This window comes from Colossoma macropomum, unplaced genomic scaffold, assembly GCF_904425465.1.
Source record: "Colossoma macropomum unplaced genomic scaffold, Colossoma_macropomum, whole genome shotgun sequence".
Lineage (NCBI taxonomy): Eukaryota > Metazoa > Chordata > Actinopteri > Characiformes > Serrasalmidae > Colossoma > Colossoma macropomum.
The window spans coordinates 1,696,230-1,716,108 of record NW_023496043.1 but is presented as its reverse complement, the minus strand read 5'-3'; the positions used below and the strand labels follow the sequence as shown (position 1 = coordinate 1,716,108).

Sequence of the window (19,879 nt, the reverse complement as noted above, 5' to 3'; positions counted from 1 at the left end):
GGCACAAAAACAGCAGCAAGCCTGACAAAGCACATGTCTTTCGTATGTTTTATTTTCATGTAAGTCAGAATGGAAAGATTGCTGTAGAGAAATATTTGATACTGTAAGTTCTTCTGTTTTGTAGCGTCCAGGTTCATCCTGTACACAGTACCCACATCTACTCAAAATCTCAGTCTTTAAGCTCCTCAGAGCAGAAGTACCATATGTGGGGCAGTTTTTGCTTTTTGCTTTCATCATATACTGAAAAAAAATTAAGAAAGCAGAAATGCTGATCCTAAGGTGATGCTCCTGTTCTCAGATGCTTCATGAATGCTGGGAGCAGGCAGTGGTTACACCAGGTGATTGCTGAAGTGATCTCCACGAATCTCGATGTTGCCAATACGACGCTCAGAGCGTGTCGGTAGGGTTCTGTCAAAGGCTGGAGCTACAGTTGCAGGTACAGGGTCTGCAAAAATTGACAATCATTATGGTATTACAGTATATGAACTAGCTGTAAAAGAATTATACGCTTAAATTAGTGAGTTCCTCACTGACTGGCTTAATCTCTGTCCAGCTAACTGTAGGTCTATATGTATATATGTATGTAAGCCTGTATGTTAATGTGATAATTAAGTGAGCAAAGGTGGCTGTGATTTTATTTACCTCTTGGAATAAGACGATTTGGATCAAAGTGCCATGCCATCCCCGTCTGTCAACATAAGAGTTCATACAGGTTATCTGTTCATCGAGCATTTCTTCTGCAATCAAGGGGATTAATAGGGACTTTGTCTACCTCTATTGCAGTAACAGCCTCTATTCTACTGGAAAGGCTTTACACTAAATGCGGGAACTCTCCTGTGAGGATTTGATCGATTTCAGCCACAAGGGCATGAGTGAGGTCAGTTACTGATGTTGATGGTTAGTTCTGGGCTATGATTCTTTATACCCCTCTAGCTGACGTTTGGCATTGGGCATGGTGACCTTATGCTCATGTGTGGCTGTTTCAGATTGTCCCACTCTGTTAGCCAGTGCTTTTCTATGGATATCATAGAAACTGCTGTATGTGTCTGCAATTAGTGCACCTTAAAGAAATTACAAGGGGTGTTTAGATACTTTTGGACATACAGTCCACATGCTTCTTCTCTCAAAGTGAGAAGACGCACATCTTTCTGTCTCACATAAATGCAAAATGTTCTCACCTCCTCACTGGACTCTGAGCTGGAGCTCTGGGCCTGATTGCATTTGAGGGAAACGATGTCCGTGAGTCTGTCAGTCACGCGAACTCTAGCATAGCAGCCTGCCTCCGACTGAGACCACCAGCCATGGAGGGGGTTGGGGAAGGGTTGGAGAGAAAGGGGGGAAAAAAAAGTGAGCAGTGACATAGAAGGTGGGGAGGTTCATTCTTTTGATAACTGTTATGCAAGAGCAAAGTAAACTGTGCTAGAGTTTAGTTCCTGCATGGAACTTCACGTTCCAAAATTTTGTGTTCTTTGAATTTGATTAGCCTGCTGTTGGCATGGCACCAGACAGTCTATTGCATGGACGGTTCATAGCATTCTGTCCATGCATGCTCCTCCAACCATAGCAGCAAGGTCCAAACCAGCACAGTGTGAACCCATCAACCTCTTTTTAAAGGTACATTTTACTATATAATGCAATAAATACAAACTGCAATATGTGTGTGTATATATGTCCATATAAATGCTGTACTTGGAAAAAGGAGATACTGGTGCCTGAAGAACTTAGAAAACATGAATATAGTAAAGCACTGAACACAAGAAGTGTATCCAGATTGCTGTAAACACTGCATCTTATGCATGGTACACAAAGAAAGCCGGACAGTTCTAGCATAATAATTTGGTAATTTGTTTAAAGGTTAATGTTAATATAAATATTATATAGAAATCAGCCTGCACATGGCCAGTGCCATCAAAGGGGAATTCCACAAATTTTTATAGTTCAATCAGTGAGATATAAACAAAGAAGAGTGGTTTGATGTGAAATGCACTGTTTAGAGAAACTTCCAGTCCGAGTGGTTCATAGTGGCAGTGATAGGAACCAGCTGTCCAAAGATTTTAATGCATCTGAAAGCTAATTCACAGAAAGCTTATACATTTATTAGTTAATAGTTACAAACATGCTGGCTGATTGCCTAAGTTTTAGGCCTAAATTGTTTTTTTTATTATTATTTATTTATTCATGGCAGAAGTCAAAGTAGCCCCCCTCCCCACTGTTTCATCATCAACATTACATAAAAAACTAAGACACGTGTAGGTTCACTGGTGGGTTTGGATAGTCAATAAAATGGCTATATTTGTGTTGTTGACATTGCAATTGCAGGTTCCTGTGACCGCCACTAAAGAAATCTGAGTCAGCGTTTTTTTTCTATCAGTAAAAAGTTTCACATCAAACAACTTTGCTGAACAAAGTCATTTAAACATTCTCAACCATTGAATTATACAGAAATTTTGAAAATGGGTGTAATTCCCCTTTAAGCACCCATTAACATTGATCTTTATGCTGTAAAGTCAATTTGAAAGTACATGAAGCTTACTGCTAAAAAGCTCCAGCGGTAGGCACAGCCTTGGGGGTCCAGCCCAGAACTTTTCTGACAGTCTGTCTCCCTGATACCGAACTTCAGGATCATGTCATACACATTCCTCCCCAGCGGAACCACCTAGGGCAGAACAAGAGATTAAAAAATGAGCACTTTCTAATAAATAGTGCAAAATCTGCTTATTTTGTTTTTATGGCAAATGCACATAAGATAAAGCAAAGCTAACAGTCTAATGCTGCTCTTAGCGAATAATAATAATAATAATTATTATTATTATTATCATCATCATCATTATGGGTCAGCATTCTTTCCGGATTGCTTTATGAATGCCTGTTCACATCTTTCTTCATCAAACTGGTCATCCTCAGCCAGATTAACTGACCGGTTGAAGGATAGTGAAAATAATCACCGCATATTGCAAAAAAAAACATGAAATAATAAACAGAAAATACAGCAAAATGTCATAAGATTGTGTGGCCTTCTGGCGTTCACATATTTGCACTGCAGACTTTAGGAATGGGGGTGTTTAAGGAAAAAGGGGTTTTAATGAAGTCATAACACAAGTCCCCTGATAAAATAAATGCTTTGCTGAGAGTGCATTGATAAAAAAAATCTGGATACAAATATTTCCCGTAATAGCAGTCGGGTGAAAATCTCTGACCTCTTTACAACGGTCGATGCATCATGAAATCTAGAATTTCACAATATGATTATTTTTATTATTTTGATTCAGAACCATCTTTTTAAATACCCTAAATGCACAGATGTGACACAGATCGCAGAGTTTACATGTGAAAAAAGAGCACAAGTCAAACTTTATCACAATCTAATCGATTATAATCAGTTCCAGCATTCTAACGTCGATGCAGTTGACCTGCACATTTTCACACTCCTCATGTATATAGCCTCCACTCACTCTCTTGACTGATGCCTTGGACACTCTGTAGAGGTGGAGTCGGGCGTAACGAGTGTTGATCTCGTCCAGCGCCATCCGCAGGGCCCCATCGGCCTTAGAACTCAGTTCAAACAGGGGCAGGCCTAAAGGGTTCAGAGGTCAGGGTGGTTTTAAAACACTCTGTCTTTGAGCTTCACCTGTTAGTCCGGGTAAACATAACTGTCCTTGTAATTTTCATGTTGTTAGTGTAAAGGTAGAGTGCTGGTGTAGGATCAGCTTTGGCTGAATGTGTATGAACACAGCAATAGCCATATAACTGCACTCATTAAGATTCATTACCATTTAAATGTAAAACTGCATTTTAGTGTCACTTTCATTTCAGTAAACAGTCAACATGTTTTAGTCCAAAGTCGTGGAAGCTTTTTGTGTTTGTTCTCATCCGTTTTTAAGCATCTTGGGATAAAGGGTAAGTCCACTCAAACTTTCTGCATATTTTAATAACTAAGATAGAAACAAAGGCATTCCGAGTGGTTTCTTGTCAAATGCTCTGTTCTAGAGAAACTTGGTCACAATTGTTCACAGTGGTGGGGACATCCCATTCATTTAATGCCTCTAAAAGCTCAGTTCAAGTCTTTACATTCATACTATCTATTGCAGTTTATACAAAGTACTTTGCATATTGTATTTTGTGCATTAATGTATGCATGCATGAAAGAATTCAGGAATGCATGTCTGTGAGTGCACAAGACATTTCTTTTGTGAATCTTCTAACTCCAAATACACTGCATGGCTAATAAAGCCGGATTCTGATCTACAATATTAAATGCAAAACATTTCAGCACTTTGAAGATTGAATGACTCACCTGAAGCTGCCAGACACTGCAGCAGCAGAAGTACGAGCACAATGTGGCACCTCATCGTCGTCTGTCAATCAAACTGGAGCTCCACTCCAGCAGCCGCCTCTCTTAAATCCCTGCAGTTCCACTGCCTCTGTGGCACCGTTCCAATTCAGCCCTCCCTCTCTCCCCCTCCACACTTCCACTGTTATGATCAATCGTGCCCATGATTAATGCATGTGATTATGCACTGCCATGATTAGTCATAGTTACTTGTGATAATTCCAGAAAGAAAGAGATGCACTGTTAAACTTGTTAGGAGTAGCTGTCTTTTACATTGAATACATGGACATCTCAGGGCAATAGAATAGATGTGGATCAATAGAAATGGTTCCAAAATTACTCGAAATAAAACTTTGTTAAATTAATGTACATTAAAGGGTAATTGTGTTGATTTTTCTCATTTTCTGCATGATTCAGAGGCTAAGATGTAAACAAAGTCATTCAGGTGTGAAGTGCTTCGTTCTAGAGAAAATTGAGAGTCAGAATTGTTCACAGTGGTGATCATAGGAACCAGACGTCTTAAGAGTTTAGTGCCTCTAAAAGCTCCCTCACTGAAAGTTATGTGAAATTTTGTTTCAAGCTGCTTTTGTCCTGAAACGTATTCGTTAACAGCCATTCAGCGTGGAGAGGTGCAACAAAGACTTTATAAAGGAGGAGACAGGTCACTGGTTGATAATGAATGGGCTAGTTCGTAACGCTCGGTGTGACGTCTGTTTATGGGAAAAGTCCCGCTCTTCAATAAAATAAGCCAATCGGCTTGCTGGTAAAGCCAAGCAGGAAAAGCTCCACGTCATTGTGGGGATATGCACATGCTCAGTAGCCAGAACAAGCTGGGAAAATGTGTTTTTGAAACGATAATTTGGCTTTTAGTTTCGGATTAATGGGTTTCTCCCCATAAAAAGAGACAGAAGTCTGGTTTTCTCTGAGTGCAAATAACTGCTGGCGCTGCCAAGATGGCCATTGAGTGGACAGACTTTAGATAGATACAGAGTGTTGTATGGCAAAATATTCCCCAAAGGAAACTTCCTTCACCACTATTTTAAAAATACTGAAGATGTGTAGGTTCACTGCTGGTTTGGATAGTAAATAACATGATTATCGCTGCTGTTGGAACAAAACCTTGTATCTCCGTTTTTGGCGTTTTTCAGTTTTTTACATAATTTGAAAATGCCTGTTGTCCTTTACATTGTCTATAAATTTCATGATGAATGGATCATTCCGTTGGTTCCATTGACTTACATTAATAGTAAAGAAGGTTTTTTCCTTCTCCTGTAAAGTTATCATTTTGGAGTTAAGAGGTTTTGGTCCAACAACCCCTGGTTCCTATCACCACCATTGTAAGGAAATCAAAGTCAATAAGTTTCTCTACAATGAACCACCAATTCTCCACAAGTAAATTATGCAAAATTTGCAAAACATTGGTGGAATTTCCTTTCAAACGTAAGAACATTCTTTCATTTCCCTATAAAATTCAGCATTCTCAGAAGTTTTGTTATGAAACTTAAAGTTTATTTATCCCCACTGAATAGATTTGCCTGGTGAACAGTGGTGGAGGACAAGCCAAGGGGTTTATCTTTTTGTTTGACTTGGAATCAAGCCTCTATCGTTCTCTCTTTCTGTTCTCTCCTCCTTTCCCTGTATGCTGGTGTGTTTTACTTGGCTTCTTTCTCTCTCTGGCTCTCTCTTGTCTAGACAACCTCTGGCATGCTTCCTAGAACTGCCATTCACTCTGCTGCTCTTATCACTAAAAACGCTTACACATTATTAGACACACCTACCTTGCTGGAACTCCTTGCTAGGGTGCAGTTAGAGACTATAGTCCATCTACTCATGCACAATTTGGCCCTGACACCCAGCCAACAAAGAAGAACGAGCACCAACCAAGGCCAACCGAGAACAGCCGTCCATTACCTCACGTCTTCCGTGAAACACTGCAAAGACTGTAGGTGAGCATAGAGCAAAGAGTACTGCTGATATAAACCTACATTCTGCATCTACGGAAAAAGAAATAACTCGTCATACCAGGAGGTGCCAGCTGGTGGCAGTAGGCAGAATGTAGGGAAACATGACGGTGCTCAGTGAATGACATAACGAAACCCAGTGTGAAAAAGTGAATGCACCACTGCTAGCTTGCAGCTAACATGACACTGCAAATCCCATAGAGGGCCAGTAGAAATTAGCATTATCGCAGCAGTGTTACTAAAATTAACAAAGTGACGGTTACTTTCCTAAATACTGCCATTTGAGGTGTGGTTGGTCCTTAGCTGCTTAGCCACCATATCCTACTCTAAACAAACTACAATCTTTGCTTTTTATTTGTTTTTTTTTTCTTTTTTTTTTGTAATATTAGGATAAAAAACATGCAGTATGATATAAAACAAAAATGATCAAATCTACTCTTTTCTATTGTGTGCAGTGTGATATTAATGAACATAAATCTGTTTATTTTTTACTGCATGTGTTTTTTTAAAAAGTTTGCCAACCTTCCAAAACCACAACTGTGCAAAAGGAAGTTCTTAAAACAAGTACTAAAAATTCAATGCTAAATGGAAGAACAGTTTAAATATACAATCTAAGCTGTTAAATACAGGTTTGCTATCAACAACAACAGCTGTCATACTGTGAATATTTAAAGGGATCTGAGTATCTTGATACTTAATCAAAAGCCGAATGTAAGTGTTTTGCTTTTTTTTTCTGATACATTGGTTAAACACCTCAGGAAAAAATCTCTTGTACCAATGCAGCTCTACCAGTATGTAATAAGAAAGAAAGCTCATTGTTGTGATACAACGCTAGTTCATCCAAAAGACCCAGCTCAACAGATAGCTAGCTAATAGGTGAACAGGCTTCTCCAGTAATATTCTATCAGCTTTTAAGTTTAACAAAAAGTTACCCGAATGTTTTACATGCTTGAAATGTCAATTTTTCAACTAATGCTGCAATAAATATTTAGTACTCAACCCACTGTGTGAAAGTCAACACATCACTGTTAGCTAGGTGCTAAAATAACAGTTTTTACTGTAGAAATTAGCACTGTCATAGTGACGGCCCATATAGCGAGCATATATCTGTCCCCTGGCACCCAACTGACTGTTTGCCACTGCTGGTCCACCCTCGGACCACCCAGATTACTGTCCTGCATACAAGCTCTGACTACTTTTTAATCTCTACAAACAGATTTTAAGTGCACAGAGACTTTTATTTTAGAAAATAAACAATGACAAATATTACAAACAAATGAGAGGAAAAAAACTGACTAGGCCTGATATAAAATGATTTTATAGAAAATGTTGTTGCTGACTCTGAACTAGATTAAAATTATTTACTAAAGTAATTCACAAAGTATAACTAAAGAAAGGAGGGAAGGAAAATCAGTAAATTGGACTGCGAGTGGAAAATGAGTGATGATCAGTGGAATGTTGTCTAATATGCTGCATAAACACAGGTGGGCTTACCAGAAAACGCTGAGTAAAATGCCAGTGGACCACAAGCTTTGCCATCAGCAGGCCAACAGTGGTCCACTATACTCTTGCTATCAGGGGGTAATCAAAACCAAAGTTTGGTTCATATGATAATTCATATACTAAACATTGTGATTATGCCCACTGGTACATGTTAATGTTTAAATGACAACAAATAAAAAAAAACCCTACAAGATACAAGCATACATTGGTCCACTAGCTGGATAACGTCGGCTCCCTGCTCACTGTTTGCCACTGCTGGTCCACTCTCGGACCACCTGTCCTGTCTAACTAGTTTTAATCTCCTCAAACAGATTTTACATGTACCAGACTTTAATTTTAGAAAATAAACAGACAAATATTACAAAAAACTGAGAGAAAAAAATTTATGACTAGGTGTAATATAAAATGATTTTATAGAAAATGTTGTTGCTGACACTGAACTAGATTAAAATTGTTTACTAAACAAATTTACAAAGTATAACTAAAGAAAGAAATGAAGGAAATATAAGTAAATTGGACTGTGAGTGGAAACTGAGTGATGATCAGTGGAATTTTGTCGAATATTCTGCTTAACCACCGGTGGGCCGCCTGGAAAACGCTGAGAAAAACGCCAGGGGTCCACCAGCTTCAGCTGGCCAATAGTGGCCCACTATCCTCAGGGGACTGGAGTATTCCATGCTTAATGTAACGCTGGGACGGCTGTTAGGATGCCTGATTACTTTCGTAGTTCTCATGTGGCCTTTATTTATTTATAACAAAATATTTTATATATCAGACAGTCGACTGCCAGCTTGGTGTGTTAGGGATGTTAGCCATCTTCTAGACCTTCATCACCCTGCTGAAAAAACTGGCTGACCGGCATACAGTATCCAAAACACAACACATGCTAATTTTGCTAGTGACCAGCCATAATGGTGTATGCTGGTTTTTCTAACCGGACAGTGGTCAGTTTCTGACCTTACTGCCACTAGCTGGGTATTTTGGTGACAGACAACCGCTGTGCCTGACACAGTCATACCACCATCACATACACTACCATGTCAGTGTGACTGAGGTGCTGAGAATGATCCACCACACAAACAATACCTGGTCAGTGGTGGTTCTATCATGATTCTCGGTGGTAGGTGGACCTCATAGATTGGCAATTCAGTGTGGTGAGCCCAAGGCCTTAGCCAAGGCTGGTTCAGGAAAGAGGGCACGAGAGAGGAAGAGCGAGAGATAAGAGCAATAGATTAGGTAAATACCAACAGAGCAACAGATTAACCAGTACCCAGGAGTTCAGCTGCTTTTGCTGAGGTTGTGTAATATCAATAATAGGAATCAATATTGTGTAATAGGCATAAACTATTCCCAGCTGTGCTTTCCTACAGATAGCACACTAGTTGAACATACTAATACTGCATGATACAGACAGAGTACCATATTATGCAAATATCGTCACATTATTGCAGTCATGATATAAGAAATTAAAAGCACACTGACGTAATAGCAGTGGATGCATTATTTACACCAATTTTTTTGCCATTGTTGAATTGTTTAAATCCTTGCTCATGTGCACAATGTAGCCTTTTGCTATAGCCAATATTGCGATTAACCAACAACGTACTGTGCAGCCCTAATACCTGCTTATAGCTCAGATGGTTTAACACACGCATAACTTTTTAATAGAATTTCGAACTTATGGCTTATGTGGTTGTTTATATAAGCATTATAAATCAGTACATATTTGCATTTAAGAGATGTACCTATTATAGAGATGAATTTAGTCCTTGACTACAGACCTAAAACCTAGTGTTACACCTTTTGTCACTTTTCCAACATTCTTATGTCTTTGATCTTCAAAACTGGACAGATGACATCATCCAAAGCCAGACTTTCTTCATATAATTTATTGTAAACAATCTAATAAATATGACTTTTGTATCAGTACACGTTCGCATTCATTCTGATTGTTTTCAGTGATAAACCCCAGTGTTCCAAAATATATGCTAAAGACTTTTCCTCAAGGATAAACCAAAAAGGGGGGGAAACTATCAAGTAATCACTATTAGGCAGGTGCCCTACAATGAGTTAAGGAAGGACCGCTGTAAGCAGTCTCTGATGCAAGCGGGAGCAAGAACAAATTAAGCCAAAGGCAGAGAAAAAAGTTACATATAAAGACCAGCAATGCAGCAGCAGCAGGTAGGACTGTGTTCTGAGACAAAACAAAACAAACAGTGTCCTTTTGTTTGTTTGCAGTTTGTGTGCACTGGACTCAAGACAAGGTCGGTCAACTTTTCCCTGCTTTCCACTGTGCCCCTGTACAGTTGATCCATGACCAGATTCTGTTATAATGGCTAAAGGACGGTTTGTACGTACTATGAAACTAGATCTGGTAGTTAGGCAGCTCCTTGAAAAGGGATCCTCCAGCATTTGCTTCATTAAAAAGCAGTCCCTGTTACTTTAGTGTTTCCTAAGATTTCCAAGTATCTCAGGCAGGGGCCTGTGAAATCTCTGGCCACTATGCTGGCCAGTCTTCTCTCTGACAGAGCAAACAGTACAGATTTACAGCCTGACAAGAATGCATGACAGTGTTTCTTATTAACATACGGAATTCAGCAACTGCCCATTGGCCTCCGTTATAATTGTGTTTCAGCACTTTTTCTGTTCTTTTGTAACGGCAGGGAAATTTGTATCAATTACTGTTCATGGTATTACTCCACACACACCCCCTACAGGTTTTTCTCTGAACTGCATTTCCCACAATTCAACTCCTAAGGACACATAACACAATTTTTCCACAAATAAAATCCACATGGATTCTCATGTATTCTAGAAGCAGAATGTTGAAAGTCTGTTCTAGAATGTACAGGAATGGTGGGTCTATAGGTAGGTACTGGGTAAAGGCCAGAGCACACCGAGCAAACAAACACCAACAAACCTAAACCTGTGTGTGGTTGCTGATTTAATGTCCCCCCCACCATTCACAACGTTCTAAAATGTTCTCACTCCGTTCACTGTTCACCATGTTCTAGAATTTCACCCTTTTAGCTTGTTGTACAATGTTCTTCCCCATTCATGCAGTTCTAGAATGTCCTTGCCCATTCAGCCTGTTCTAGAATGTCATTACCATTCATGGTGTTCTAGAATGTTTTCACCTAATAACCATGTCCTAGAATGCCACCCACTCGGTTTAACCTGTCTTAGAATGTTCTCCCTCATTTACACCATTCTAGAACCCTTTTACACTGTTCTAGAATGGAACCTGGCCCCACTGTCAACTTCCAAAACTGATGTTGACAACTAAACACTGAAGTCTTACCGTGAAATGCTCAATTAACAAACACTGTTCTGGCCCCATTCACACGGTTCTAGAACATCTTGCTCCCATTCTGAGTGTTCTCGATGTCTTCTACATTCCCATTTTTGAAACATTCTAAAACAACTGCCAACACTAGATTGTTTGTTGGCGTTTGTTTGGTCAGCCGTGCTCTGGTCTTAACCTTCATGAGCATTATGGATTATATGTGAAAGAGTCTACAGTAAGTCAGCATTCATGAGCTGTTAGCAGGGGAATATAAAGTCCCTTCGCTCTCTCCAGCTCTCATCGCTCCAGAGTGCCCATCAGTGGCTCCATGGCTGCCAGGAAAGACACCTCAAACTCGTGGTCGGAAAAGCGGGTGACTGATTGCCGTGCTCTTCTCCGGATGTCCAAGCGTGCGCTGGGTGTCAGGCTGAGGATCCGCTCCATGGCCTCAGCATAACTGTCCTCATCATCAGCCAGAAAGCCTGTCGGACCACCATCGTGTGGTACCACAATGTCCAGCTTGGGCCCACCAGATTTGTGGGCCAGGATGACCGTCCCAGCAGCCATGCACTCAACCACACCTGAGAGAGACAGAGCAACAGAGAAATGCTAAGTAAGACACATAACCAGCCCTTGAAGGCTAATTCGTTAGATTAATGAGCTGCACCACGGCTTAAAAATTACAGACTGTCTGTGGGCTTGTCCTGTGGCTAGTAGGTGAGTACAAGTCCTGGATCAAATTTCTCTTATTACAGAACAAGCAGGGATGAACTGACATGGGATTTGTGGGCCAATGCTGACATCTGATATCCTTCCATGTACATATCTGACAATGCCGATATATAAACATTTATAAAATGTAGAAATTGGGACTAGATCCACAAAATAGGACTACAGGGAAATTTAACACTTATTTGTAGACGATTACAGTCATATGGAGAAGTGTGAACACCCCCGGTCTGATTAAATTGAAGTGAAAATAAGTTAACACATCCCAGCACAATTACATGACAACAAAGACGACAAAAACCTAGACCTGAACTTTCCTAACTGTGTGACCTTTTACACACGTACCAAATAAATGTCATTTATAACTAGTAATCCACTTTAAAATGTGGATATTTTGTGCAGTACAGTTTCTCATTAGGTTGGATGAGATTTTTGGCATCATTCTCTAAAGCTTGCCCAACCTAGCGACAGTTGCTATGAAAGAATGCATTTGCACCTGGTGCATGGATAGGTCAATTACGCTTCTTACCAATGCCAAAATGTTCGTTCCACATGGTGTGCAGGCCGATCGTAGCCTCCACCAATTCCTTCTTCAGCTCCTCAAATGGAATGTTGAGTTTGAACTCCACTCTGTCACCCACGCCCAGCTCTTGGCACAGCCCCCTCAGCATCAGCACCCTGTCCTCGTCTTCCTGGTTCCGACATCCTCCAATCAGCACCAGTTTCACTGACTCCCTCCCTCCAGGCTCTGATTCTTTCCTGTCTAGAAATTTCCGGAAGGCCCTGATCTGTAGCTGGTGGTCCTTCTCTGGCCGGAACTGGGCCACCGACACCACAGAGTGGCACTTCTCGCCTGCATCCTGCTCCTCTTCCTCCTCCAGAGGGATGTCGAGGAACGCCTGGACGTCGCAGGGTGGGTACACCACGCTGGTGCGGTTGGGGGCGCGCCAAAGTGCAAGGATGTGGCCCAGCGTCCAGGTGGAGTTGACCATGACCACATCGCTGCAAGAGCCGGCCAGCCCGTATAGCAGCGCGAAGGCACAGTAGTAAACCACCTTTATGGCACTCAGCACAGGGTTATTGGTGATGTAGTCTGCGTTGTTGAACCTACAGGAGGGATGAGAGAAACAGTACTGTTTAAAAGTTAAAAATCAAAACTTTTTGGTTTCATATAAATTTATGATATTATTGTAATATGCCAAACCTGTGCAACGTCAAGGGTTTCAAATAATTTGTAAAAAGCAAAATGTACAGAAAAACCAAAAAACATTATAAACACTGGTGGAGATGACCCTAGATAAGTCAAGTACTGTGAGGAGGGCTGTTACTAATAGTTACCTCTAGTCTATAATAAATCTCTTAATTATTATTTGATTGATCAGCTAATTGAACCATTAAACCCACTGTCATTTTCTCTCACTTTACTCTCATCACAGGTACAGCATCATTCATAGTGCTGGTTGTGCTACAAGCGATTTCTTGTTTAATGGTGCTTTGAAACAACAGGAGCCATATCGCCACCTGCACTTCCAACAGTGTATGACAATCTGTCAGAATGGCCTCGTGTATCATAGGAGCATAACAGAACACTTCAAACGATGAATCGGCATGTCAGCTTTTTTCTATAATTGATGCTGACAACTAATGTTGAAGCACAGCAGACAAATACCTTAGAATCACATTAAAACTAGGGCTGCAATGCCACAAATGATACCACTCGAGTATTTTCCTGGTTCAACGCTTCAAACAGAACTTTAGAGCGATACCTTCAGCACCTTCAGCAGACTACACTGGGACTACACATGAGAGACCTATGGATGAATAAACAACTAAGAAAAGCAACAGTAAAGTGGAAAACTCCAGTTTCCCTCTAGACCCTCCACTGTAACAATACAATACAAGAGCTGTATGAGCGAGAGACTACAATCACAGAGAAACTGGAACTATTGACTGTGTGTATGTACATATGTATATCGCTTATGTCATAGCAAAACCTCGTATCTCCAAAATGATAACTTTACAGGAGAAAGAAAAAACATACTTTACTTTTAATGTAAGTCAATGGAACCAAACGTCTTTTTCAAGTAATTCTGGGTCATTTGTTTTGTTTCATTCGTCATAAAAATTATGCACAATGTGAAGAGCAACAAACATTTTCAAATTATGTCAAAAACTGAAAAATGACAAAAATGGAGATATGAGGTTTTGTTCCGACAGCAACGATATGTATGTGTGTGTGTGTATATATATATATATATATATATATATATATATATATATATATATATATATATATATATATATGATGAAAATTGCAAAATCGTTTACATGATGAAATAAATACATTCTGATGAAGCTGCTGTCCTGCTGTAGTCACTAGTAGAACAAAATGCACTGATTTTTTTAAGAATATTTTTTTCCAAGTCAAATTTGAGCAAATAAGACAAATGCAAATTACAATTAATTACAAAAATAAGGCTATTTAGTTTATCCATTAGACAGTCCCTAGTTAGAACAGAATTAAAGCCACTGAAGCTTTGTTTTTCTGCTAAATATTCTCTGTAGACACTTACTGTGTATGAAAAGCATGAAACGATAAAGGAACCTAATAGTGATGATGTAAATTTGGGTTATAAATGTTAATAATTACTTTGAGTTCCTCTCCCGGACCACAGAGAGCATGTCTGTGCTGATGGTGGGGTAGTGGACATAGCTGCCCACTCTGCAGCCGCCCAGTAGCGGAACACAGGCAGTGTGAAGGCGTAGCCCATGGAGTCGATGTAGAGGTCCGGAGTGAAGGCCGTGAGCGCCTCCCAACCCAGGAAGAGTGAGCCAATGCTCTGACCCAGCAGAGTGAAGTGCGGATACAGACTGGCCTCCACCAGGAGGCGATGTTTCAAGAAGACGAAAGCGGACAGGCCGTGGTAGACGGATGTTGAATCGGCGACGAGCGCCATCCAGAATCTGCTCAGCCGTCACTCCCTGGTCTCCGGTGTAGATGACAAAATCCACATCCTGGTACCTGGGAGATGAGGAAGGAAATTCATCAAATCAATAAAATAAGATCAAATGTGGTAGCTCAACTGTATTTTAATGTTCAATGACATGGGTCAGCAATTTATTTCACTATTATATTGTGTTCATGGCTAACGTGCTTGTATTGTTGCAAAATGACTGTTTATTTTAGCTGAATTTCAGTCAATTATCAGAAAAAAGCTAAATGAATGGTGATTCAAAATGCAACCAACAGGTGGCACAAGTCTGCACACAGTGCTAGGGTTACTACTTTAGCTTGTGACTAATGTTTTATCTTATATTAGCATTTTAGTTGCTTTATTATCATTTGCTATCTTGTAAAGCAACTTCTTGTTTTCAAAAGATACAATACCTTTCAAAATTTTGGAATTTCTTGTCATATTAATACATGTTTTGTTATTGCATCTACAGCCCCAATTCCAAAAAAGTTGGAAGGCTGTGCAAAATGTAAATGAATGTAAATAAAAACAGAATGCAATGATCTGATAGACCCATATTTTATTCACAATAGAACATTAAACAAACATCAGATGTTGAAAGTGATACATTTTACCATTTCATGAAAAACATTAACACATTTAGAACTTGATGGCAGCAACGCATCTCAAAAAAGTTGGGACAGGGCCGTGTCTACCATTGTGTAGCATCCCCTCTTCTGCAAACAACAGTCTGTAAACATCTGAGAAATAAGGTGACCAATAGCTGGAGTTTTGGGAGAGGAATGATGTCCCATTCTTGTCTGATATAGGATTCTATCTGCTCAACATTCCTGGGTCGTCTTTGCCGGATATTTCGTTTCATGAGGCACCAAAATGTTTTCTATTGGTGAAAAATCAGGACTGCAGGCAGGTCAGTCCAGCACCCGGACTCTTCTTCTGTGAAGCCATTCTGTTGTGATGGATGCAGTGTGTGGTTTAGCATTGTTTTGCTGAAATATGCAAGGCCTTCCCTGAAAGAGACGTTGTCTGGATGAGAGCATATACTGTTCAGCATGTTCAGTTGATAGTGCCTTTCCAGATGTGTGAGCTGCCCATGCCATAGACACTAATGCAACCCCATACCATCAGACATGCAGACTTTTGAACTGTGCGCTGATAACAAGCTGGACGGTCCCTCTCCTCTTCCGTTCCAAAAAAAATTTCAAATTTTGATTAATCTGACCACCGAACAGTTTTCCATTTTGCCCCAGTCCATTTTAAATGAGCTTTGGCCCAGAGAAAACGATTGTGTTTCTGGATTGTGTTGACATATGGCTTTTTCTTTGCATGATACAGCTTTAACTTGCATTTGTGGATTGCACGGCAAACTGTGGTCACAGACAATGATTTCTGGAAGTGTTCCTGAGCCCATGCAGTGATTTCCAGTACAGAATCATGCCTGTTTTCAATGCAGTGCCACCTGAGGGCCCGAAGATCACGAGCATCCAATATTGACCGTCCTTGATCGGCCTTGTCCCTTGCGTACAGGGATTTCTCCAGATTCTCTGAATCTTTTGATGATATTTTGTACTGTAGATGGTGGGATGTCCAAAGTCTTTGAAATTTTATGTTTAGAAACATTTTTCTGAAATTGCTTCATCATTTTTAGACACAGTTTTTTGCAGATTGGTGAACCTCTGCCCATGTTTGCTTCTGAGAGACTCTGCCTCTCTAAAATGCTCTTTTTTTAAACCCAGTCATGCAGGATAGTTGCAAACTGCTCCTCCAGCTGTTTTTTATTAATATCACTTACTTTTCCAGCCTTTTGTTGCCCCTGTCCCAACTTTTTTGAGATGCACTGCTGCCATCAAGTTCTAAATGAGTTAATATTTTTCATGAAATGGTAAAATGTCTCACTTTCAACATCTGAGTTTGTGTTCTATGTTCTATTGTGAATACAATATGGGTCTATGACATTTGCAAATCATTGCATTCTGTTTTTATTTACATTATTTACATTTTACACAATTTTGAAATTGGGGTTGTACATTAATAACACATAATAATAAAAACATAATAATAAATGACAGATAACATGCTGTAATTATCTATTTAGGATCATTTCTTGTCAGGTTATCTGCAGAGTTGTTTTGATCACTTTTAAAATACAAATAATTCTGGGTATTCATTTTATTTTACCTTTATTCTCGATGTTCTACAGCTTTCTCAGTCATTTCAGAATCACCTACAGAACTGTTCATCATTCTGGATACATAAAATCTCTTGACTTATTTATTATTATTTTTATAGCTTCCTAAAGCAGATGTGCTCCTGCACTGAAGCATGTAGTTCAAATGCTGGTTCAATCAGTAAATACTGACTTGGACATTAACATATGTGACACGTACCTATTCTGCAGGGCTCTTATAGCACACCACAGCACTCTCTCTCCTCCACCTCCAGCGTTGCAGTACGGGGTGGAAGAATGCGACGGCAGGCCGTCCGTCTTGAGCTCTCCGCGCTTTCCTGTTGGACTGGAGCCACGCCCGCACTCCCACGATCAGCAGGAACAGCAACCCCGTAAGAACGAGGCACAGGCAGAAACACGGCAACAGCAGAGACCACAGCAACCTGCAAAACCCAGACACATGAAGCAGTTCAGACATACCACGTCATGGGCCATGGCAAATTAAGACGCATCATGATACATCCGTCTGAAGGGGATGATTCAGCTGCATCTAAATTGGAATGCTGGAATTGATTATGATTGTTTATAATAACAATCAATAAGGTAGGGGCTCATTTTTGTGCCAAAATGTGTTTTCAGGCCATTTTCAATTGTAAAAAGGCAAAAAGTCTACTGGTACTGTTTATATTCCACTACTCCAGGCACATTTTGGTTTTGCATTTTTTTTTAAATAATTTTCATCATACTTAATCACACTAAATCATGATGCTTTAAATCTTTTCCTAAAGGATCAAAGAGGTCAGAGATCAGCAGGTAATTAAAGGTAATAAACCGTCCTATGAACATGAAATATGATATATACTGGGGGAGACAGTGGCAGAGCAGAGAATTGTTATCCTAAATATCATGTTTTTGTTTTTTTTTGATAATCAGAAATGATCAAAATCATCACATTTCCAGATTCTTTCATGCCTGGAAATGAGTGCTTTCAAATACCAGGCTCTTCCAGACCAACACATGAGCCTAACTTCTCTTTTTGGTCCTATCATGGGTTTTGTTCATTGAAAGAATGAGAACTGTTAGATATAGACTAGACCTAGACTAACCCTAGACCATAGAAAAATTACAACGTCCTTTTACCATCAGCACTGCATTTCAGTCCAAGACTAGTCTTAACCCATGTCCAGAAAATGGTCCCTTTATATCCAAAAAATATCCAGACACCCCTTCTGTTTAGTAAATTCAGCTAGACGTTCTGGAGCAGCTGCACACGAGTCTAATATTATGGGTTTGGGTGATATGGCAAAAATGTTATATCACAATACTGCAAGACATTTTCACAATACATAATATGCATGACAATATTAAGTTTTCTGAGATTTAATAAGTTGTTTTGCCGTGCATAGAAAATACTATAATAATAATAAAAAACCTACAACTACAATGATTTTTTTTCACTATTTTACAAACTACACTGCAATAAATACAATTAAATGGGCCAAATTATGCTCACTCTGTAATGAAACATGTAGTCAGTCTGTGTTCTTTAAGTAAAATCCTCAGAAAATGCTCAGACATGCTCACTAAAGTTTACTGTCACATATGCGATAACGATAAAATATCGTCATACCGCCCACCCCTGCCTATGTTCACCATGCCCAAAGCCAAACGTCAGCTAGACGGGTACAAAGCCCCCCAGCCTTGGGCTGTGGAGCAGCGGAACTGTGTTCTCTGGAGTGATGGAACTCCACCCAGTACCTTTGGGATGAGCTGGAGTGATTCAGACCTAATCATCCAACATGAGTAATGCTCTTGTGGCTGAATACAATCAAATCCTCACAGCGATGTTTAGGGTAAAGCCTGCCCTTAATTAGAGAAGAAACGATACACGAGCAACAGTGTTTGACTCTTATTTCCGTTCCACCTTAAATGGCCCCACAGTTTCATTCTGGTGCTTGTACACGCGCCAGAATGTAGAACGAAAGTGCGGCGTCATTTAAGGTGGACCGACAAATTAAAAGAAGAGTAACTGAACTGCGCAACCTTTCAGAAAATGAAAGCTCTCATGTTATACACATCTGTTATTACTACACTGTTATTACTATGAATATGTTATAGTAAGTCCTACCTGATTTTAAACATAATCAGATCTAAAAGTCCATTTAGTCCCAAAAAAGGAAACAGTCAGAGTTGTAAGTGAATCAGCTAAAGAACCCGAGTCACCATCACCACAACAGCCTTCAGTGGATCAGCAGCACCGCCGTCCACTCGCTGTGCAGCGCTTAAAGGAGTCTGTACCTGATCAAATCACACAGACAGAAGGAGAGATGATCGTGTCCAGACATCTTCACTGAGAGTGACAACACAACACTCACAGCTTCCGCTTACCCTCCTCTAGCAGAGACTCTTCTCATCTACTTTAACATGAGCTCCAAGGGGAAATAGCGCCTCCGGCTGGACCGGAGTAGAACAGGTGAACACTGCAATACAGGCCCAACCATATGTGTTCATAAACACTGCAAATAACAGCCCCATAACAAATATACAGAAGTCTATACAAAACTACTATACAAACGTACACACTGTACAAACTACACTGCAATGAAAAGTAAAAATTATATGAAGTATTAAAGATATGTTTATAAAAGTATTTCAAAGGCCATCTGAAACCAAACAGTGCTTTAACCATCCATAAAAAAACTATAAATTAATTTATTTTTAAAAAGCTGTGCTAAAAAATCTATAAACATTACTAATAATATGTTTATAAAAAGGTAAAATGTATTAAAATGAATAGCTCTATACAAAAGTACAAGCTATAGGATTATACAAGATTACGAGCTGTACTGCAATACATATGTGGAAATTATAGGAATATGGAAAAGTATTAATGATGTGCTTAGAAAAAAGTATAAAGTGTAGATCTAC

At 39.7% G+C, this 19,879-nt stretch overlaps 2 protein-coding genes and 1 long non-coding RNA gene across 4 annotated transcripts; 1 reads left to right on the top strand and 2 right to left on the bottom strand.

Annotated features, from left to right (window-relative positions):
- Window positions 1–34: 34 nt before the first annotated feature.
- Window positions 35–4,444, bottom strand: spp2 (secreted phosphoprotein 2). Its single transcript, XM_036564897.1, has 6 exons — window positions 4,295–4,444; window positions 3,453–3,574; window positions 2,534–2,656; window positions 1,179–1,286; window positions 643–688; window positions 35–445 (listed from the first exon to the last, which is right to left on the bottom strand). Exons 1-6 carry the CDS (start codon window positions 4,347–4,349, stop codon window positions 330–332), a joined length of 570 nt encoding a protein of 189 aa, XP_036420790.1. The 5' UTR covers window positions 4,350–4,444; the 3' UTR covers window positions 35–329.
- LOC118804392 lies at window positions 3,621–13,898 on the top strand. 2 transcript variants are annotated; one of them, XR_005006984.1, is made up of 3 exons: window positions 3,621–3,897; window positions 11,375–11,693; window positions 13,246–13,898. It is a non-coding gene; the product is annotated as an uncharacterized LOC118804392 (long non-coding RNA). The 2 variants fall into 2 exon arrangements; XR_005006983.1 differs by lacking the exons at window positions 3,621–3,897; window positions 13,246–13,898 and adding an exon at window positions 6,885–10,058 and having other exon boundaries at window positions 11,375–12,969.
- On the bottom strand, window positions 9,668–19,371 carry alg11 (ALG11 alpha-1,2-mannosyltransferase). The gene is given in 8 exon segments (XM_036564895.1): window positions 9,668–11,661; window positions 12,339–12,916; window positions 14,460–14,544; window positions 14,547–14,718; window positions 14,720–14,831; window positions 17,172–17,239; window positions 17,241–17,394; window positions 19,250–19,371. Coding segments are annotated over 8 exon segments (1,500 nt in total). The 5' UTR covers window positions 19,297–19,371; the 3' UTR covers window positions 9,668–11,377.
- Between the last annotated feature and the right edge of the window lie 508 nt (window positions 19,372–19,879).